Raw genomic sequence first — 22,734 nt, 5'->3', positions numbered from 1 at the left:
ATATAACTTACTGAGAAAATCACTGTCTCAACTTATTAAAGGTCCACCCTCTACTAAATTTCCATTTATAAAAAATATTATACATAGGACCTCCTAAGACCCTCATGTTGAGGGTATTTTACACCAGTTGTCCTTGTGTGTTTATGTTTTAAACTCCTCAAAACCATTGTTGGTTTTTATGTTTCTGAGGTTCTACTAATTCCAAATATTTAGGGTAAAGTAAAGATGCTGGTGCTCAAAGGAATAAAATTGTCCAGCCAAAAGAGGAGCACTAAATTTTTAGGTGGCCACTGCTTTAATTCTTGTGCTCAGTTAAACTACAGCAGCCTTATTTTCACTCAGAGGACATTATAGTTTTAAGTCCTCTCTTTTACTCTCAAGAAGATAGCTAATGTTAGGGTTTTATGGCATTTTGTTGTTTTTATTGCGTCCTTTCAAAGTAATTTTAGTTACTGTCTGCTCTCAGGAAATAGTCTCTGTGGGGGTCATCAGGTCAGCTAACAACAAAGGTCCATGATCTGCTTTTAATAACATAACATAACATAACATAACATAACATAGCATAGCATAGCATAGCATAACATAACACAATATAACGTAACGTAACGTAATGTAGCGTAGCGTAGTGTAGCATAGCATAGCATAGCATAACATAACATAACATAACATAGCATAGCATAACATAACACAATATAACGTAACGTAACGTAGCGTAGCATAGCATAGCATAGCATAGCATAGCATAGCATAGCATAACATAACATAACACAACGTAACGTAGCATAGCATAACATAACACAATATAACGTAACGTAACATATAACATATAACATAACATGAGCTAAATATACCACAGTATACCTTCAGTATAACTTTATTTTTTTATGCTCTTATTGTGAAGCAGTGATTCTTTCAGCAGCAGTGTGTCAGTACTCATTAACCTAGACAGACCACTGGTTTTCTTTTCTTTATGACCACCTAAATTCCCCTTAATGTGTTTTGCATTGATTTTTTTTAACATTTTTAAATGTAAACACACAAAAATCGACCTTTATGACTCTGCTAGATTCTAGTTCAAGTCCAAACCGAGTTAAGCCTTCCTCCCCAACACCTTTTATCTTCTGACAGATTAACAGAAAAAGGTAAATGTGTAACGGAGCGTTCTGCAAACCTGTCACTTTCTGAACGCCGCGCAGCGATGTTTCAACGTCTGTCTGTTTCCCGCAGGATGAAGAGCCTCATAAACTCAGAGGAGGAAGTGAGAACAGACAAAACGATGCCACAACCGCTGGTATGTTGAAGATGAATTTTAGGATTAGTCAGCATGGAGTTTCACAACCAGACTCAAACAGAAATCTGCCTGGAAACTGAAACATAAAAGCAAAGTGCTCACAAATCAGACTGAAAATGAATCAACTTTTCAACAAGAGTTTCGGCAGAATTGTAGAGTATATTGAGAATAATTTATATATTAAGTAGATAGTTTTTGTGCATATTTTTCACATTTGTAAATTAATTAGTCATGGCAAATCATAAAATCGTGGGTAAATTTACCAACAGAGTCGACAAGGAGTAAAGTCAACAGACCTCTCGTACTTCCTTTTTTCAGCTATAGTGTTGAACGCTGTGAGCTTAAACATGATTCAAACGTTTTTATTTTCATAATCTTCCTGAACACGTTTGGACTTACGCTCCTTTTCAGATTGCATCTTTTTATTTTTTTATGTACCTTTACAGAAACTGAGACCGAGCTGAACGTTGAGGTGGCGTTTTCAGAGCAGGCGCTCTCTTACCGGGATCAAAGGTTAAAGGTCACCAACAACCTCAACTCACCTGATGACAAACTACCAGTGAGTCATTTGCACCAACGTGATCGCTCTGAATTATCCATAACTGCATGGTCTGTGCAAACAAATGCACTGATTTTTTTTYCCTGCAGCTCCAGTTATTTGATCATTGTGGTTGATGATTACCAGAGGCAGCCAAGTGTGTATTTTTAGGTGTTTTATTGTAGTTTTAAAACTTTGAAATCTCAATTACTGTGATTTACAGCTTGGGTTGGGTAGTAGTTTAAAATTGACTTTGTTTTTACATAAATATTATCCCAATAAAGAGCTTTTTAATACTTAAAATAATGATGAAACCTAATTAGTCAGTTTAACAAAAATAATTATTAGCAAAAAGCAGGTTTGTTTGTTTGGTTCGGGAGTTTTTATGGGCTGCAGTGTCACCTAGTGGTTGAAGACGGTAGTGCAAAAAATTTTCCTCTCTACGCTAATGTAAAGATTAATTCATTTTGAGTTTTCACACATGGCATGGCTGAATGTCACATCTTACTCTTTTCTCTGACAGGTAATAAAAGCCCCCTTTAACCTCCCTTTGCTTTATTTTTTTTACCCCTAGAATTTTAAGCTCCTTCAAGATAAAACTGGTCAAACTAAAATAGGAGATCTGTCTCCTCTGGACATGAAAAAGGTATGCAAAATAAAAATGCTGCAACCAAATCCTAACGTTAATAGTTTTTATAATTTTGTGTAAATATTTTCTGGCATGTTGCCATCTGTTAGGTGCTCCGGCTCGTTCTTGTGGAGGTGACGGCGTTGTTCGACACAGCTGGGATCGACCTGAAGCCTCATAAAGCTGTCAAAGTTAAGACTAAAGGTAGAAACGCAGAGAAGACTTAAAAGTCATTTAAAATTCTCAACATTATCATGAGTGTACAAAACATACACTAAAAAGCGTAAAAAATTATTATTATTATTATTATTAAATTATTATTTCACAAGGCTACCCAGCATTATTTGCAGCTCACACATCTCTCTGGGACATGGCAACATTGTATTTGGGTAAAATTATTATCATTCCACATTTGTACCTGTCTCTAAATAAAACGTGCAGATACAGACGTACAGATGTTTATGATATCTGCTGTGTGCGCAATGATCTGTCAGCAGAGCTTGACCAGTCTGTGTGTCAGCTGACCTCTGATGACTGTGGAAAAAATTAAACTCACGGAGCTGCGGCTCATGTGGTGACATTAATGTTGTGATGCCAGGACTAAAAAAACAACAAACAGGTTTAAGTCGATGACGAGTGGCCGCTTTGTCGTTAGTTTAAAAAAACATGTTCAAAATAAAGAGGATCGCTGAAATGAGCTCATTCAAAATGTTCAGTGACATGAGGGAGGGGCCATTCACACATGAATGTGTTGCGCTCCGCTGGACTTGCTTAATTTATTAAAACTTCATTAAAAAAAAGAGGTTGAAGACTTTGACCTGCCTCTTTAAGGAAACCCAAAAACAAGAAGGGAAAGTGTCAAACAAATCCATACCTTCTCTGTGAAACGGTAAAAGTACCTCAAATTAGATGATTTTCTATCTATTTGTTTTGTTTTTATGTGTGTGAGCAGAAAGCGGTCTGTTTGGCGTTCCTCTTACCACTTTGTTAGACCAAGACCAGAGGCGAGCTCCTGGAACCAAAGTGCCATTTATCYTGCAGAGGGTGAGGTTCCCAGTCAGTCACATGTCAGACTTAGGGAGAAATTTTAAAACCGATTGTTTTGTTATTGTTGTTGGTTCAGTGTGCATAATCTCAAAATCATCCACTGTCATGATTTTTTTAAGGTTTCTGATCTCGCCTTTATGCTCTGTATTTTATAATCAGCTCATGAATCATATTGAGGAGGAAGGTTTGGACACAGAGGGTCTACTCCGGATCCCTGGAGCAGCCACTAGAGTGAAGGTATTTTCATCCATTGTTGCTGCTTTAATTGTTTTTATAATAACAACACCGTCTCCAACTAAGCTAACCCAGCCTTCACGGTTTTTGTTGTGTATTTGGGAATAACCCAGCTGCTGTGCCAGGAGCTCGAGTCGTCTTTTTATGAAGGGACGTTCCCGTGGAAGCAGCTGAAGCAGCACGATGCTGCTAGCCTTTTGAAGCTGTTCATCAGGGAGCTGCCCCATTCGCTGCTGACTGTGGAGTACCTCAATGCTTTCATTGCTGTGAACAGTGTGTATATGATCTTTAATGTGCGGTGTTCTGTTGGAAACCAGAGCTGAAATCCTGATCTTAGTGTTTTCTGTTGCGTAACGACAGAGTTCCCCACCAAGAAGCAGCAGCTGCAGGCTCTGAACCTGCTGGTTCTCTTGCTCCCCGAGGCCAATCGGGACACTTTGAAGGTAGCAGCTCGCTGCAAAAGCACCTCGTTTTYGTGTTTATTTATATAATTATACGTAATTCCTGAGCATTTTTGTTGTAAACGTCACTTCACAGGCCCTGGTGGAGTTTTTCCAGCGTGTGATCGATCATCAAGCCAACAATAAGATGACTTTGAACAATGTTTCCGTGGTCATGGCGCCCAACATCTTCATGTTCAAAGGCTTTCGGTCGAAGGTGACGGAGCAGCAGGAGTTCTCCATGGCGACCAACACGGCCAACATCGTCCGGCTGCTGATCAGATACCAGCGTATTCTGTGGAACGTAAGACTCCAAAAGCTTCAGACGCGAACCGTGAACACGCGACGACGACATGACTTTTAACGGGACCTGCTCTCTGTTGAATCTGTCATCTAGATCCCCAAGTTCATTTTGAATCAGGTCCGGCAGCAAAACATGGAGAGTCAGAGGAAACAGAATAAAGAACGGGCGGTGCTGAAGCTGCTGAAGAAAATGACCACCGACAAACCGTCTGAGAAAACTATCCCTGAGGTAAAACATTAATGTCTTGGGTACCACTCTACAATAAGACTCCCCTTATAGATGACTTATAAAGAGTTTATAGATAGGTTATTAATTCATCTATAAACACTTCATAAATCATTATTAAATGTTTATTATGCAATAATTAAAGAAGAGAGAGAGAGAAAACTGTCCAGTTTCTTACCAAATAATGAGACAAATCTGTTCATGTGCGTATCATATCTAAAGGTGCTTATTAAACATTTCATACTAGGTTACTACATTGTAAGTACAATAATGGTAAGAAACACATATTTTACTATATTAATATTGTACTGCATTATAAATATTCACAACTGTCAAAGGGAGACTTATCGTAAAAGGTAATACAGAACACTATTTGTTAATGACAAATAAACATTTATAAATGCCAAAAGTTAGTCTTTAATGTGAGAAAATCATTTTTAAAACTTTGTGTTGATTATCAATATTTGAAATTATTGTTTAAACATGTAACTACTGTTAACAAGGATGATGTATCAAAAAAAGTACAAAATGTCATGTTAACACACCAAATATTCCCACCCCATCCAAAATAGTGTACCGTTTTACATTTTACAATAAGGATCCCTTTAATATTTATGGATATTTATAATGCAGTTATACAGTACAATGTTATATGTTAAAATATGTGTTTCCTAATCATTATTATGCTTACAAGGTAAAGTAGTTTGAAATGTTTAATACCCAAACCGATTTGGCTTAGTATTTGGAAAGAAACCGGACAGTTTAGTCTCTTTTTTGACTTTAATTAATGCATAATAAACACTTATTAATAATTTATAAAGTGTTTACAGATGAATTAATAAGATATAAACTCTTTAAAAGCCATCTATAAGAGGAGCCTTATTGTAACGTGGTACCACTTCTTGATCTCTTAGTGGTCTGTAGCTTTGTATTTGGAGAAAATACAGATTGTAGAAGTTACAGCTTTGTGTAAAATGTAGATTAATAAGACTGATTTCTTATTTATATTAAAAAAAAATAACAAGCAAGCCAAAAAAGCATCTGATTTACAGTCTGTCTGTTGTTTTATTGTTATTTGGTTGATCAGTAACAGAATAATTATAAAGTCATCCCCCCAACTGTTTGAAACATTACTATTACACAGAAATGGTTGTTTGTCTTGGCTTGTAACAGTAACACTAGATTTTTCTCTGTGAGCCCAAAGTTTCAGTTGAGTTTATTAAACAGAAGCAAATTTGTTTATTCAAGTCACATTTTTACTTGCTCAAAGTGCACATTAACATAAGTCCATTCGGACAGTGTTTAGGGTCGGCCTTAAATTGCTGAAGTGTTTATGGAAAAGTGATCCACAGCATGTTTGTCTTATTGGATTCCGCAGGTCTTTGCTTACGACCAGGAGAACTCGCAGGGGTTCATTCGAGTTCAAGCCCCACAGTTCAGTAAAGTTTCCATGGCTGTTCAACTGACAGAAGAATTGCAGGCTGCTGACGTGTTAACTCGCTTCCTCAGCCAAGACAGGTAATATCTGCACGCCCAGGTGCTTTTCGCCCTACAGCCTTAATTCCAACGAAGTTGAGTCGTTGTGTAAAACATAAGTAAAAGCAGAATATGATGATTTGCAAATCTTTTTCCACGACGAGATATTTAATGTTCAAACAGATATATTTTGTTGTTTTTGTGCGTATATTCACTCATTATCACGTTCCAAAAAAAACTCACAAAAGTCCATCCTTGCTTGTGAATGACTGAGCCTTTCTGGGATGCTCCCTTTATACCCAATCATGACACTCACCTGTTTCCAATTAACCTGTTTGTCCTCGCAGTTCAGTGGCAATAAAGAAAGAAGACCTGTGTCTTTATGAGATGGGTGGAAACATCAGTAAGTCCTCATAGCGACACAATATGATGGAAGTTTAAGAAAAGCATCTGTTGTTACCTTTCTGTGTCTTCTTCTAGAGGAGAGATGCCTCGATGGAGAAACATACATGAAAGACCTTTTCCAGCTGAACCCGACRGCAGAGTGGGTCATTAAAACCATTCAGCGATAAAACTCTAGAAACATGTTGGATCCAACTCTGAGTCCTGCTGAGGCCACATGACAGCTAGTTCTCTGTAATTTTTGGATACRTTTGGACCTTTTTTTTTTTAACATGTAGCAGAAGATTACTTGTTCCTGACATCAATCCAAGTCCAGTGGCAGTTTAAGAAGTTATAAAAACTTTACTAAAATGGAAGGAAATTATTCCCACATTTAGTCTATAAGCTGTCGATGTGCTGCTAAATCAAATTTTGAGCATCAAATACCACTTAACTGAAGAATGTAAAAGTTCATTAAACTTAAACCACTTTGTAAAAGCTTGTTTTTAATCCATATCCACTGGTGGGGGAAAAAATCCAGCTTGTTTCTGTACTGTGATTTATTGCTTTTTTTTACTTTAACATGTTTGCAGTAAATAGATTACAAGGATGCTGTTGTGCAATAATTTTTAAGGACTGCAGAATAGCCAGAGCACGCTATGACGACATTTTAGGTACAATTCATCCATTGTACATTTAGTTTTTCAAAATGGATGTTTGAGTGTGTTTAATATGAGAATCATGTAGAAAAATCAGTTTGACACTTCTGCACAGATTATAATCCACACAGTTTTACACGTGCTACAATAGTGTGTGTGCAGGTTCACGTAGAATAAATGAAATTGACAGTTTTGTTTTGTACCAAAGACTAGATTGTTTTAATGATGAGTTGATAAGTGCACATTTTAAACTGATAATCTGCTGTTTTTTAAATGGTCCTATAACATGATACATTTGCACACACAGTGTCTTAAATATTTTTAATTTAACTGATGGCAGATGCTGTACAAGTACATTAATAAAACCTGCTTTATGCCAGTAAAAGACATTTTTGCTCACTGGCACTTGTTTTCAACAAAGCTTTTACAACAGCTTGCTGAGGAYAATACAATATATCTGCACTGAAAAGTCATACTTCACAAATGTTTCTGCTCTGGAAAAGCTTAAATATYTGATTATTTGTAATATTCAAACACTGTCACTCCATCTTGTTTTAAGTTCACTTTGATTTTACAAAAGGAAAGAAAAATCTGTTGTTGCCTTTTAATAAATGACCACTGACTGTTAATAAACCTGCTGTTATTAATTACATGTTCTGGTATGAGTTAAACGTTTGAAAATGTGTATTTGTACTAATCTGTTTCATTTTTTATAGGTCAGTTTGACAGAATGAGAAAAACTGGTTTATATAATAACTTGCAGTCAGTTCAAACATTGCATGAAGAGTAATTTAGTATCTTACTGCTTATTCAGTGGCTCCAAACAAAACAGTCTTCTGCCACAACATTTAGTTTGTCAGATTTGTAGTTAAATCTTGTTAAATGTTTACACCAGTGGATAATATCGCATCAATGGTACTTTATTAAATCCATTGGTTAGAACTTTTTTGTTGCTAAATTTAAGCTAAATATTAAAAAGTAGCAAGATCTGTTGTTATAAGTAGTAAAGTATAAATTTCAACTTCTTGGCACAAAACAGAGAAAACTAAAGAAAAAAGCATGACTTGCAGCGTCATAGTATTCAGAATTCATAAATTTTTGTTTATAAGGTGTTAAAAGTGTGTGCTGTCTGAATAAAATAAAGGTTGTTATATCCCAATTAAAATAGCTGATTAATTAAGATAGATGATTATGTGTTTATTTATCCAATGCACATAGTTTAAGTGTCTTAATATGCAAACTTTACTTGTAGATGATACTTATAAATTTTATGGTTATAGAAATCTGATGTAACTGAAAATTATACGTCCGTCTTTACGTGTTTTGGCGTCGTGGACACGCCCACCACCAGGAAATATAATTGTGTATTCTGCTGATTGGCTGACAGATCTTTGGTGTTGTCTGATTGGCTGCTGTCCCTCTACGCGAGCTCTGATTGGTGAAATTTCTAGAAGTGTCTATGAGAAAGAGGTTATGGGTAGCTACGTCAGATAATATGTGTGTAATATGTGAGTCAAATTGTGTTTCCGAAGTCTGTTGTATAGTTCGGATGTTGTAGGATATCCGTGGGACTTCACAGTTTGTTTAGAGACTAATACGTTGCATCTCGGGCAGATATTTGCGGTTTTGTTAAGGTTTTAAGTGGTTGTCTAAAACTAGCATGTTAGCTTAGCGTCGCACCAGCTGTACTACTCTACTGGAATTTCTTTGCTTGTCTGTTTTCTAAGGTGACTAAAATTAACAGCGTCGTTTTGGTTTGGCAGGTTTTTGTTTATTCAGTTTTTTTCTCATGAGGTGACTCGGCTGTCACTGAATGTGTGGTGACAGAAATAGCTGCAGCTAGCAGATGGTTAGCTTGTCAATAATGGGCTGCACGAGAGGCTTAAAGACAGCTCGAGCGCTTTATTTTGTGGCCATTCTTCTCATAGTTTCTGTCAAAGGACTAACAGCTGGTGAGTATAATCTGTGTGTGAATGTGTTCTACCTGCACAGCGACCAGTTGCTGCAAGCAGCTGTTCGCCAGTAGCTTTGTTAACCTAATATCTACTGCTTTGTTGTTATTTTTTTAGCTGAAGATCAACTCCAAAACGACGGATCAGAGTTAAAGGTGCGCCATATCATGTTTTATGGTCTATTACACTCTTCAAACCGGAAGTTATTAGTACAGTATGCTATCTTAAGATCTTTATTTTCTGTTGTTTGCTATGCAATGCTATTCCTATTGCTTGTAGTTTTCAGTTATGTACTTGCTAAACAGAAAAGCTGCAAAATACTGGAAAACCCTAAACCTTTTAAGTAAAAATAAATGCAAATTTGTAGTCATCTAGAGGTAGCTTTATTAGAAAATATTCAGTAACAAATCCCCTCTCCACAAGTGTGTTGAAAGGAAATTTGCAAGGGAGAGAAGCTGCGAAACTTTTAAAGAAATGGGGCAAAAATACACCAGATGACTCGTGACACTGTTGTATTATTACCAACTCTTAAGACAAATTTTGGTAGTTTTTTGGTACTGATTAAAAACAAACAAACAAACAGAATAGTTGGTAATGTTTGAGTTGCAACAAGAGAATTAATTTTTTTGTTGTAGAGGACTTTATATGTATAAACGTAATTCTGTTGTAATTATAATTTAACTTGTGACCCACAGTCTGTGATTAGTAACAAACATCAGGTTTTTATGTTTGAATAAATAATTGTTTGGTTACAAAATCTCTTATGTTTGCATTTTTTATAATATCCTGTTCCTTTTTAGTCTTACCATGATCCAGAGTCTGAGGAGGAAGACGACCGTGTTACATCAAACATCGGAGCTTCTGTGACTTATCGTCATGAAGCCTCTCCAACAGAAGAGGAGAAACAGTCACCTGAAGCGGGAGAGGACAAGGAGGAGCTGCCTGAACAGCCACCTCCTCCAGAGGAGAAACCAAAAGAAGGTATGTTTTTAGTTTTATTTGTTGCCAAGAAAAAAAAAAMCCCCGCAAATTACGTTTTTTTACTTTTTACGATTAATGATTTATTGCAGAAAGTGGAACATTATTCACCACAGGATGAATAATTGAAGTTCATAAAACTTTTCATGACAACCCTAAAATGTCATGCTTTCCTATGAAGAAGTGAGATCTTAGTTTTCTGCTGTATTAAAAAAAATAAGACTTTGCATTCTAGTTTCTGAAGTGGTTAGAAAAATTGACACATTTTAGTGTCTTGGGTCTGACATTTAAAAGCATGAAGAGCATTTTATAAAACCTACATGAATCAGCTGCAATCATCTGTCAAGAGAAATTTCTCTCCAGTGTGGATGTTTTACTCTGCAAAATAATTTCTTCAATTATTTGTTTATTTATTTTTTTTAAAACTTTGAGTATTAATATGCTAGTCTACTTGTTTGCCAACTCTAAACAAAGTGGTTCCATGAGGGTTCTAGTTTAGGTAAATGATTTAATCCCATGAGAGAGTATCAGYATCTTGCACCTGTGGCCTTCATTGCAGTCAGTTACATCATTTTTGTTCTGTACACGTGCTGTTGTTGTATTAGGGGAAAAATTAATCCAACTGCACAAGATTTAGGGCTGCTACGATTAATCGATAACTAATCGATTGTTAAAATAATTGATGACTAATTAATCGATTACTTTTTTTTTTGTTCTTTACTTTGTTTTTCTCTCCAAACTGCTTTGACACCTTCCACTGCCACATCTGCCTTTCTGTCCTTGACACACATGCACAGTAGTGGTAACTGAGGTAGGCTGTGGACGTCACAAGTAGGGCTGCACCGATTAGTTGAAATAATCGATGATGTCGATTATGTAAATTTGTTGACGCAGATTTTTTATTATCGATTCGCTGTATTATATAAGCACCACGTGAATGTTCATGAAATTCCATTTTGGTACCTAAAAGCATCATTGTGACCATATTGGCATAAGAGTGGTGAGTTTTTCATGCTTGTCCTGAACGCAGCATCGCGCAAGAACGTAATGATGTCAGCAGCTGCTGCTTCAGTTCAGTCTGCAGCTTGAAAACATCCTCGCAGCTCCTGGAGTAAAATTTACCGAACAGACCGCCTCTGAATTATCTGGTGGATTAATTATCTTGTGAACACGACGTTCGCTTGCTCAAAGTAAATAAAGTACCGCCACTTTCTTTATTTCATCCACCATTAAACAGAGAGCGGTGTTAGGTCGAGCCACGTTCCCCCATCAGACGGTTCCCCCAGCGTCTCAAACAACAGAGGAGCTTCCCGACACACGTCTGACCTAAAGAGCACAAGCAGCCAACAAGTGTTGGACGTGTTCTGGATGTTCAAAACGTAGTTTAAATAACTTTTATTTATTTTAACTGCATCCTCTTTTGTTTATTTGATTTAAACTTGTTTGCCTTCCATGGACCTCCATCACACATTTTTCTAGTGGGGAAATGACATCAATAGAAACACGTGGAGCTGGATTTTAATTTGTGTAATAAGACAAAACAATCATTAGATTAATCGATTAGAAATTAATCGTTTGGTACAGCACTAAGATTTAATTTTGATATTCTAAACCTGAGCTCGTCCTGTGGGAAAAAAAAATCACTTTTAATATAGTTTATTATTTTATAGACATATTTTTTCCTTCTATGTATTCACAATGTTCAGTTCCTTTGGTGAACGGAGGCACGTCGCATGGAGAGCCTTGTGTTTTCCCGTTTGTGTTCCGGGACAAGGAGTACTCGGACTGCACCACTGACGGACGGGGGGATGGACGGCTGTGGTGTGCCACAACCTACAACTATGATCAGGATAAGAAGTGGGGCTTCTGTGAGAGTAAGTCTTCCTTCTCTGATCTTATCCTTTATAAAACTGAACCCTTCTTTAAAGTGCCCGTGACACCACATTTTTGTAGTAAACATGAATGCATTTTTAGAACGATAACATATTGCAAAACAAAATTCACGGTGCTGAGATGAACAGTTGCTGAGATATTCACACGTGCAGTAACACAGGAAGTGATGTCAAAGGGGAATTTCTACAGGTTAACGGATCACAGCTACAATAACTAACAACTCAGACTGTAGAGAAAAATCTGATGTTTCTTTTCGATTAGTTTGAGTCACTATCAGAGAGATGAAGAAGAGTCATGCTTCAAATAATGTTTTAATAAACAAAGACCAGACAGTTCCTTTTCTTAAAGAATTCCCCTTTGATGTCACTTCCTGTTTCACTTTGACTGAGCCTAGCTCAAAAGGAAATATGCCAGTTATGTGACAAAAAGATAAAATCATGTAAATTACATCAAGTTTCTTTAATATGAAGCTGTTTTCTCTGACTTTTTGCATTTGAAGGTCACAAGTACTTTAAGACAGATGTGATAACAAAATGTAAATTAAAAGTTGAAGAAATAGAGCAGAATTCTGATGGTTCATCTTATTAAATGTATGAAGTTATGGGGTAATTGCTTGTATTTTAAGCGGTGTTGAGTATACTTATGAGTCTCATTCATCAGTCATGATACTTGAGAGAGCCGGGCAAACAAGAGTTTAAGTTTCAGAACTCCAGGTGACAGAAACCAGCCGAGCAGATGGTTTCGTCAGCCAGTGTTGTGAAACTTTATTTTTTTTCTTTCTAAAGCTTCTTTGTGGCTTCTTCTGTTTGTTTCAGCGGAGGAGCAGGCCGAGCAGAGGCTACAGGCTGAAGAGGCTGAGAAGCAGTATCAGACGGTTGTGCACATGCTCAATGTCTCCACCAGGAAGACTCAGAAAAAAGAGTCAGTTTCTCTCTTTAAGTGTATTTCCGTGATCGTGACTTTGCTGTTTAATAAAACTGCCTGTATCATTTCTGCTTTGATACAAACWGCTGCTGCCCGTGCGGCTTCACATCCTTATTTGTTTTATACCGCACCATAGCATGTCATGTGCACACAATATTATTATCGCATGTTTTTGTCTGGCTCCGTCTGAGTCGTCGCTGCTTCTCTGACTTCTCTCAGGTTGTACGAAAAGCTGCTGAAGGTGGCAGAGAAAGGCCACCAGAAAGCCACAGAGAARGTGGCGTACGCCATGCTGTTCGGAGACTACATAAACCAAAATGTCACAAAAGCCAGAGAAATGTTTGAGAAGCTTGCCGTGGAGGGCTCGCCTAAAGCTCAGATGGTAAAGACTTGCCCCTGGATTTATTTCTATCACTTTCTAAGAAGGTGAATAAGCAGATGTTAAGTGTAAAAATATATTGTTTTTCCCCCTCAGGCTCTTGGCTTTCTGTACGCAGCAGGACTTGGAGTTAACTCAAGTCAAGCTAAGGTGCTTCCTTTATTTTTCATCTCTCTCTTGCAGCAAATTTAGTTTTTTGTACTTTAACACTCGTGTTGTTTKTCAGGCCTTAGTTTATTACACCTTCGGTGCTTTGGGAGGAAACCTAATAGCTCACATGATTCTGGTGAGTTCACATAATTGCACCATCAACAGACATGTTGTTTCCACATTATCAATATGACTTCCTATATTTTAATATTTTTATTAGGGGTACAGATACTGGGCAGGTGTGGGCGTTCCTCAAAGTTGCGAGTCAGCACTAACTCATTATAGACTTGTTGCAAATCATGGTAAGCTGTTCTTTTTTTTTATTTATTATATATTTTTTGGGGGCGAAACATTTTTGTGCTTGCTGGAAAAATACCCTGATTTTAGAAAAACTCATTTTAATTTGTTGAGGGTTTTTTTTTGTCACCTTTAGTGGCCAGTGACGTGTCCCTAACGGGAGGCTCAGCAGTGCAGAGGATCAGGCTGCTGGATGAGGTGGAAAACCCCGGTTCCACCAGTGGGATGTTGGAGGAGGACCTCATCCAGTATTACCAGTTTCTGGCTGAGAAAGGAGACGTCCAAGCTCAGGTAAGGTGGTTTGCAGAGTCCTTCATGTTTTTGTCTCACCAGTGTTTCCCCTATGTTTGTATAAGGAGGGTGACCCGCCCCCCAACAGAACTGGACACCCCACCTAACAACCAGTTGAAGGGTTATATTAATTATGAGAGTAAATTGTGACCTTTTATTTTTCTTGCTACCACATGTCGAAGTAACTGGAGAACTCTCTGCTCCAGACCAGCAAGAAAGGAGGAAAAGTTCATTTAAGAAAAGTCAATATTTTCTCGTATATAACTGAAATGTGTCGTGGCCATGGGAACTTCTTCCTCCCTTCTGCTAACCGTCCCACGTAGCATAATTGTATTTTTCTCACTGGACTTGTTTTTTTTTTCTTGTTAACTGCAGAGAAGGAAAGAAGACATAAATTTCTCCCTAGTCCATGTTGCTAATTTAACAATCAACTTCTGCTCAGGGAGCGCAGCAGACTATTTCCAGCCACATGCGTTAGCTCACGTGTATGGCAGGCCTTTTTAACATTTAATCGGCTTCACCACACTCGCATTCCAGATATCTGAAACTGGTTTATGACTAGACATATTAGTTATTTACGTGATGTATGATTCAACTAGTACAAATGAAATTACAGATGTTTTCATTCTCTGTGATTTTTATTTAAAACAAGCTGCACACTTTTTATTTTTTATTTTTAACAAATGCTAGTATTATTTCTGTTGTTGATCGTCTTTGTGTGCTCACCCAACCAAACCCACAAGACAAATGCTGTAGGGGAAACGCTGCACACTTTTGTGTTATTCAATATGACATCTGTGTAATTGCTTAAAGAGGAAGCAGTTTGAGTTAATTAAAAATATAAACTTACCGGTATATATAAATTTGTATTTGGTAGAATATTTCTTTGTTGTAGYAATGTTTCTTATACTGTTACACCGTTGGAAAGTGTTACGGCCCTATAGTTTCTCTGCTGTCTTATTTCCTTGCAGGGTTTGGAGTTGCAGCTGCAGGTGCTGTTGGTTGGCTTGATTGCTGCTTAAAAGCTGCCACTCAGCTGCCTGTTAATTTCCCTTTTTAAATAGTGCCACATTTGTAAGGAGCATGCATTTGTGGGATGAATATGTGGCTTGTACACAGGAAAAAATAGTCAAATCTCCTCTGCCAAACAGCTTATTYCGCTGTTGCTTATTGACCCTTGTTTTGAGCTCCTGGTACCCCCAGGTGCTGCCAACCACGTGTCCAGTAAAATATTTATTGCCAAGACAACAAAGAAATAATCTACCAAACATAAATTTCCTTACTTTTTTTTACCAAATGTATTTTATTCTTTATATTCATACTTTTGTCCAATTACGCGAGTAAACACAATATTTATCCGTTATTCTGATGTTAGCTATTGCTCAGATTTGTCATTCAGACTTATTTCTCTGTTGCCTCCTGTGTTCATTGACAGGTGGGTTTAGGTCAGCTTCACCTGCATGGAGGACGTGGTGTAGAACAGAATCACCAGGTAATCTGGTTTCCCAGCTGTTTGCTCTCACTGGTGTTCTGACGTGGTTTTGTTGTGCTGAAGTTGTCTGTTCTGCGTCCTGTCAAACAGAGGGCATACGACTACTTCACACAGGCTGCAAATGCAGGAAACACACACGCAATGGCTTTCCTTGGCAAGGTGAGTTTGTGTGTGTGTGTGTGTGTGTTGGGGGGGTACTTGTCTCAACAATTTAGTTTCTTGTGCTTCTTGTTTTTTACTTTTTTATTTTTTGAAATGGATTTGTTCTTCATTTGCATTTTTTTATTTTAAGTGGAAATTTGTATTTGAAATTAATTTAATTTAATTTTTTTTTTAATTTTATGGTGTTTTAAAGTGTCACATTTTTTTCTTCTTTAAATGTTTTCTCCTCAGATGTATTCAGAAGGCAGCGAGTTTCTCCCACAGGACAATGAGACAGCCCTACAGTATTTCAAGAAGGCTTCTGATATGGTAAAAATAAGACAAATCTCCTGTGAAAACTTAACTATTTATTTGTATTAATGCTTCTTTTAGCCTTTTTGTTTTGAGTGCTTGAGCTGAAGGTGAATAAATGATTTGCAAATTAAAACTTAGTGTTTTTTATTTTTAGGGTAACCCGGTGGGACAGAGCGGCCTAGGCATGGCTTACTTGTATGGAAGGGGTATCCCAGTGGTAAGGGACTGTTTGACCAAATTTTACCTGAATGAATGCTTGAATTATTGTATGATTTTATTTGGTCACATTAAAGAACACTTCAAACAAAAACAAACAAAAATCGAATCCTATATGAACAAAAAGGGAAGAGGCAGAAGCCAATGACTTGTTGTGCCTCACTTTACTCTTCCTAATGGATTCCCTAAAACACAAAGTGCACAAAAAATGCATAAACAAAAAGAAAAGAAAAAAAGCACCAAACAGATTAATTTTTACAATGTCCTCCCTGAATACACCATTTTATATACACACAAATACAAACCATTATTACCATGCTTAATCAACAATACAAACATACTATTATAATTACATGCAACAAATTTTCACATTACCACCACCATCGTCATCACAGCTAATTTTACTATAAGCTACAACTCATCCTTAGATTACTTTTTAACTTATTTCTAAAACTTAAAAGAGAACCACTTTATAGCTGAAATTTATATTCTTTATTAAAACTGAAGTTAGTGTTCGGAGATTTGTTACGGACTTGGAACAAAAAAAAAAGGAAAATAGGTTTACCTGGACTGTTGAATAAGAAGATAAGATAAGGTAGAGCTTTATTGTCATCGTACAGAGCACAATGAAATTATAGTTCAGAACACCCAWTCAGAAGAAGACAGAACATAACAAATATAGGAGAGCAGGTTGGTCATGCAGCCACAGACCCCCTGCACAGAGCAAGGATCATCTTCATGAAGACATCATGAGGAGGCACAACCCTTAAAAGAAAAAAAAACTAAAAACCACACAAGGAAAGATGAGGAAAAATATTTGTAAATAAATGTCTATAGGAGCACTGAACGTCTTAACAAAAAAAAATTATTATACAGTGCACATTACATCACAGGGTCCAGACACCCTCATCCAGTGCATTTAGAAGCCTAAAGGGCTCGACACACGGGGAGCGACAAACTACAACAATTAATGGCTGTCATCGCAGCCGGGGTGAAACCCGACACACGGGACGCGATAGCGATAGCAGCGTTGCGAATCGTGCTCTCAGGTCGCCAGCTCGTAAGGCATGTGGCGTCAATATTCAGACTCTGGTACCGCCCATCTTTACGATGAATCCGCCCWCTGGAGCTGTTACTAATGGAAAACCACCCGAACCGTGCTGGACAGAGTTGAGCCAAGTCGAACCGTGCTGTGGAGTCAAGTCAACTTTATTTATACAGCACATTTAAAAACAATTCCCATTGGCCAAAGTGCTTCACAAATTGCAAACTAAAAATAAAGCATTGTTGAAAGAACACAAATAATAAAACCATAAAAACAGACCAAATAAATAGGGAAACAACTCTCAAACTACATTAAAAGCTTTCGAAAACAGGTGTGTTTTAAGAAGAGATTTAAAAACTCCAAGAGTTGAGGCCTGTCTGATGTGAAGAGGCAGCTGGTTCCACAGTTTAGGAGCCACAACTGAAAAGGCTCGGTCATCTCTGTGGACCACTCTGGACCGCGGGACAGCCAAGAGCAAATGTTCATTGGATCCAAGAGATCTGGAGGGCACATAGGGCTGCAGGAGGTCAGACAGGTATTCAGGAGCCAGTCCATTCAGAGCCTTATAGGTCATCAGTAAAAGTTTAAAATCARTTCTAAAACAMACAGGGAGCCAATGAAGGGAAGCCAGCACCGGGGAGATATGATCACGCTTCTTCGTCCATGTTAAAAGGCATGCTGCAGCATTCTGAACCAGCTGCAGGCGTGAGAGGCCAGCCTGGCTAACTCCAACATACAGAGAGTTGCAGTAGTCCAGCTGAGATGTAATAAAAGCATGCATCACACATTCAAGGTCTTTGAAAGATAAAAACAATTTGATTTTAGATAAAAGTCTCAGTTTAAAAAATTATCTTTTTACTACAGAATTAATCTGTTTCTCAAAGTTGAAGTTTGAGTCAAAGATCACACCCAAGTTTTTGACATGTGATTTAACAGATGGTTCCAAGGCACCCAGATCCTTAGGAGAAGCACTGCGATTACCACGGGGTCCAAAGATAACAGTTTCAGTTTTGTATTCATTAAAATTTAGAAAGTTTGAAGCCATCCAAGCTTTGACTTCAGTGATGCAATCAAACAATGGTTTTAGTGAAGAATGATTAGGCCTCAACTGAAGGTAGATCWGGGTGTCATCCACGTAGGAGTGAAAAGGGATGTTAAATTTTCTAAAAAGGGAACCTAAGGGGAGCATGTATATGGAGAATAAAATAGGACCAAGGATAGGTCCTTGCTGAAATCCACGTCAGGGGAGCTGAGGAGGAAACATAATTTCCAAGACTCACTGAGAAACTCCTGTCAGACAGATATGACCTGAACCAATCCAGTGGAGGTGTTAGTGAAAAAGGGCTATTAGTTTCTGACTTTATTGTCACTGAAAACTAATGTCAGTCATTTCAAATAATTAGTTTGTTTCTCTTTTAGAACTACGAGTTGGCCCTGAAATACTTCCAGAAAGCAGCAGAGCAGGGCTGGGTGGATGGCCAGCTCCAGCTGGGGACCATGTACTACAGTGAGTGCTGAAGGAAGATGCTTATTGGGGAAACAATGTTTGGCCTGTTCATCTTGTCTTGTTCCCTACATTCAGTTTATTTTCTAACCCCTGTCTTGTTTTACAGTAATAAGTTTTCTTCTTCCTCTTGTTCTTCAGATGGCATTGGTGTGAAGCGCGATTACAAACAAGCACTCAAATTCTTCAACCTGGCCTCTCAGGCTGGCCACATCCTGGCTTTCTATAACCTGGCGCAGATGCACGCTACTGGTACAGGTGTGATGCGTTCCTGCCACACTGCAGTGGAGGTAAGTTGCTCCGGAGCTGCTGCTCCTCTCCAACCGTCATCAAAGTTCACCTTAATGGTTTAACTTGTAATTTGGAAGATGTTAACTGGAGCATCTTAATAAAAACTGTTTGATAGAAATGGTTTGTCATGCTGTTTGTCTTGATTGCAGCTTTTTAAGAACGTGTGTGAGCGTGGCCGCTGGTCAGAGCGTCTGATGACGGCCTACGGCAGCTTTAAAGAGGGCGAGACCGATTCCGCATTGGTTCAGTATCTGCTGCTGGCGGAGCAGGGTTACGAAGTAGCTCAGAGCAACGTAGCCTTCATCCTGGACCAAAGTAAGACAAGCAAGTTGTTATTTGTTTTTTTCTAGGGGATTGCGTGACTCTAACTTTGAAAGGCAATTTGAAATGTCTTGTCTCTGGATTTTAAACAGAAGGAGTGAAGATCTTCAGTGAGAATGAGACTTACCCTCGGGCTTTACTCCACTGGACAAGAGCTGCAGCACAAGGTGAGGAATTGGAGAGGTTTATTAGTTGAATGTGGCCCAAATGTGGAAGATGGCATAAAGTGAGGTCAGCTGTTGATTACCAGATAATAAACAGACTTTTGCTGGCATAGACTGAGCAGGGAGTCAAATGGTTTGTGCTGTCATATCTGTAATTATAATTAAAAACACCTTTTTAAAAACACACTTTTTACTGTATGGATCAGCAGGAATATAATGTTCAACTTGTTGAACACGTCACATGTGCCTGTTGCTTTAAGGTTACACTGTGGCTAGGATAAAACTAGGAGACTATCACTTCTACGGGTATGGAACGGATGTGGACTACGAGACCGCAGTCATTCACTACAGACTGGCATCAGAGCAGCAGAACGGAGCCCAGGCCATGTTTAACTTGGGCTACATGCACGAGAAAGGCCTGGGAATCAAACAGGCGGGTMTCTTTTTGATTATTTGAGCTTCACATTCATAAATGAATCTGTGAAAATAGTTCCTGTTTTGTTCATTTGTGTTTTCTGCAGGATATCCATTTAGCCAAGCGCTTCTATGATATGGCAGCTGAAGCCAGTCCTGATGCTCAGGTGCCGGTTTTCCTGGCCCTGTGCAAATTGGGCCTGATTTACACGCTACAGTACCTGCATGATCTCAATGTAAGTACTTCCTTGTAAATCTTATGTATGTTCCATGCACATAGTTCAATTCTACACCACAATCAAGTAACTATGTTATCTTCAGTTGTTATGAAGGTGCTGTATATCAAAAATAAATTTGATTTCACATCAGAGCCTATCTAATAGGGTTGTGTATTGGCAAGAATTTGGTGATATGATACAAACCCTGACACAAGGGTCACAATACAATATATTGTGATATTATAAGCAAGATGATAAATTGCAATATATTGACATTTTTTTCCTCCAAAATTTAAAATTTGAATAAAACAGTGCTTTATATACTTCATATTTCTCATCTTATTCACGTTTTCAATGGTTAGGCCAAATGCACCATTAAATTGTTTGATCATATATTTGTGGCAGCTTTGACTATTTAATTAATTGTAAAAAAAATGGTCTAGAGGTGGGCGGTAAATATCGCAGACAATATTATCATCCATGTTGCTTTGAAGATATGCAATTTTACATAATCGAGTATTCATACTGTCTCGAAAACACAACAAATACGGTGGTGAAGGACAGAGGCATTCGTCCCCATTTGCGAATTATTTGCCACAGAAGCCAATCAGCGTGCACGATTCAGTCATGTGACTGGGTTGGTGGCAAATAGGCATGGCCCGAATACCGGTTTCAAGGTATATCGTGATATGAAAAAGTCACGGTTTGAAAACCACTAAACTTTTCTGTCATACCGTGCCCTACGGCATGACAAAACGGAAAGCACTTTTTTTGGGGGGGGTGGGGTGGGACTCTGGTTGTTTTATGTTGCGGTCTTGTTAAAGCCACCCAATCTGTTCCAAACGGGATGCTACTTTCAACAAACCAAACAAACCCCAGAGTTTGTTAGTTGCTTTTGCTCTCCTATTCTACATTTCACAAGTTATACATGGAGAATACTACAATAACGTAAGCAAGTATAAACACCTCCATCGCTGGCAAGGATGCACGCACTCAAATGTTTTTGTAGTTTATCATATCCATAGACAGGGTTGCACATAAAATTTTTGGTCTGGTTCTCAGGGRAGAACCTAGGGTTGTTGCTTGGTGCTCATATTTTCCTTCACTCATTTAACACATTTATCTAGAGGGGCGTCAGGGCATCTAACATCCCCCTGTTCTGTTTGATGACTCCTATCAGCTGCAACCTCTCAGGGCATCATGCCAAATCAGTCCAACAAGTTTTTTATTTGATTTTTTTACTCTACATAAATTTTGTAAAGTACCTAAGTGGCCGAGGGGCTGGGTGTATGTCATATAAACATCACAAACTGAACATTTCATGGTTAAATATCTTTTAGACTACATGTCCCTCAGATGGACAGCTCCTGTTTGGTCTTCACTTCGGCCTTTGTTAAACCAGCTTTCCACGCTCTCCAGTCCAAGCAGCAAATATCTGTCTTTTGCACAGAGCAAAATAACTTAAAACATACAAATGTTTTATTTGTTAGACTGATTTCTTTTTTAAAAGACTATTTTATTCAAAAATATTATAATATTTAGATGGTTTCAGCTCATGTAATTATTTATTCTTCATATTTGATCGTTTAATAAATTACATTTATCCCAGAGCAGCTGTGTCACAGTATGGTCCTAAATATAAACAAGTTTAGCACATAAAGAACCTTGTTTTGTTTTTTTTTTTGATACAGTTGTGAACGAAATTTGTGGATCTTTATGATAAATTAAAATAACAATTAAAATCATTCATCTAGAGAACATGGCAAGTTGTTTTTATTTTTTTAATATACTTTATACTAGTGGTGTCCAAAGTCTTGCATGTTGCTGCCCTGGTTCAACATAGCTGAACCTTCGGAGTGCTTAATTAGTGGGCCTCTGCAGACCTTGATGGCAAACTGAGAGGGTAAATCATCTATTTAAATCAGCTGTGTTGAAGCAAGGACAAAACTAAAACTTGCAGGAGGCCCTTGAGTTGGACATGCCTGCTGTATACTGTATAAATTTTTTTTTGACGGGGGTGTTAAACAGAGAATCATCTTTGCTTTAATATGGGGCAAACAAATGTTCTGTAAACAGCGAATCTCACAGAAAGACTCAGYCTGCATGCGCAGCGATGCGCTCCCATCACAGAAGTCTCTCAGGAGGAGAGTTGTCACTCACACAGAGTTGGACAGATCCGTTCGAAAACAACATTCTGAACATACAGCGGGTAAAATAAGTATTGAACACGTCAACATTTTTCTCAGTAAATACTAGAGGTGCAAATGATATGAAATTTTCACCAGATGTTGGTAACAACCCAAGTGATCCATACATACAAAGAAATCAAACCATAAATGTCCAGAAATTGTTATTTGTAATAATGTGGAATGGCACAGGGGAAAAGTATTGAACACACTTACTGAAATTTATCTAATACTTTGTACAAAAGCCTTTGTTGTCAATGACAGCTTCAAGACCTGTGATGGACTTGCGACCTGTCCAGGGTGTACCCCGCCCCTCGCACTGTGACTGCTGGATATGGGC

At 38.0% G+C, this 22,734-nt stretch overlaps 2 protein-coding genes across 3 annotated transcripts in view; both read left to right on the top strand.

Moving 5' to 3' along the window:
* Positions 1-7,875, top strand: part of LOC106531803 (rho GTPase-activating protein 18) — a 26,704-nt gene extending 18,829 nt beyond the window's left edge. For both annotated transcript variants that reach the window (XM_014027724.1, XM_014027725.1), the window contains exons 6-18: positions 1,228-1,291; positions 1,738-1,850; positions 2,404-2,475; positions 2,568-2,661; positions 3,410-3,501; positions 3,664-3,741; positions 3,852-4,011; positions 4,099-4,181; positions 4,276-4,482; positions 4,576-4,710; positions 6,086-6,225; positions 6,531-6,586; positions 6,664-7,875. In XM_014027724.1, coding sequence (XP_013883178.1) covers positions 1,228-1,291; positions 1,738-1,850; positions 2,404-2,475; positions 2,568-2,661; positions 3,410-3,501; positions 3,664-3,741; positions 3,852-4,011; positions 4,099-4,181; positions 4,276-4,482; positions 4,576-4,710; positions 6,086-6,225; positions 6,531-6,586; positions 6,664-6,755 — 1,386 coding nt within the window. In that variant the 3' untranslated portion in view covers positions 6,756-7,875. The remainder of the gene's footprint in view (positions 1-1,227; positions 1,292-1,737; positions 1,851-2,403; positions 2,476-2,567; positions 2,662-3,409; positions 3,502-3,663; positions 3,742-3,851; positions 4,012-4,098; positions 4,182-4,275; positions 4,483-4,575; positions 4,711-6,085; positions 6,226-6,530; positions 6,587-6,663) is intronic.
* A 992-nt stretch (positions 7,876-8,867) lies between these two features.
* sel1l (SEL1L adaptor subunit of SYVN1 ubiquitin ligase) overlaps positions 8,868-22,734 on the top strand; it is a gene marked incomplete at its 5' end in the record, with an annotated part of 17,478 nt that continues 3,611 nt past the window's right edge. Inside the window, 20 exon segments of the mRNA XM_014027723.1 lie at positions 8,868-9,175; positions 9,293-9,330; positions 9,976-10,156; positions 11,860-12,027; positions 12,862-12,967; positions 13,190-13,352; positions 13,446-13,499; positions 13,576-13,635; positions 13,720-13,801; positions 13,933-14,087; positions 15,523-15,579; positions 15,670-15,738; positions 15,973-16,050; positions 16,190-16,252; positions 18,716-18,803; positions 18,942-19,090; positions 19,241-19,406; positions 19,505-19,579; positions 19,837-20,009; positions 20,098-20,226. Of these exon segments, the coding sequence (XP_013883177.1) occupies positions 9,070-9,175; positions 9,293-9,330; positions 9,976-10,156; positions 11,860-12,027; positions 12,862-12,967; positions 13,190-13,352; positions 13,446-13,499; positions 13,576-13,635; positions 13,720-13,801; positions 13,933-14,087; positions 15,523-15,579; positions 15,670-15,738; positions 15,973-16,050; positions 16,190-16,252; positions 18,716-18,803; positions 18,942-19,090; positions 19,241-19,406; positions 19,505-19,579; positions 19,837-20,009; positions 20,098-20,226 (2,160 nt within the window).

This window comes from Austrofundulus limnaeus, unplaced genomic scaffold (assembly GCF_001266775.1).
Source record: "Austrofundulus limnaeus strain Quisiro unplaced genomic scaffold, Austrofundulus_limnaeus-1.0 Scaffold677, whole genome shotgun sequence".
NCBI lineage: Eukaryota > Metazoa > Chordata > Actinopteri > Cyprinodontiformes > Rivulidae > Austrofundulus > Austrofundulus limnaeus.
This window is presented reverse-complemented; position numbering and strand designations above follow the sequence as displayed.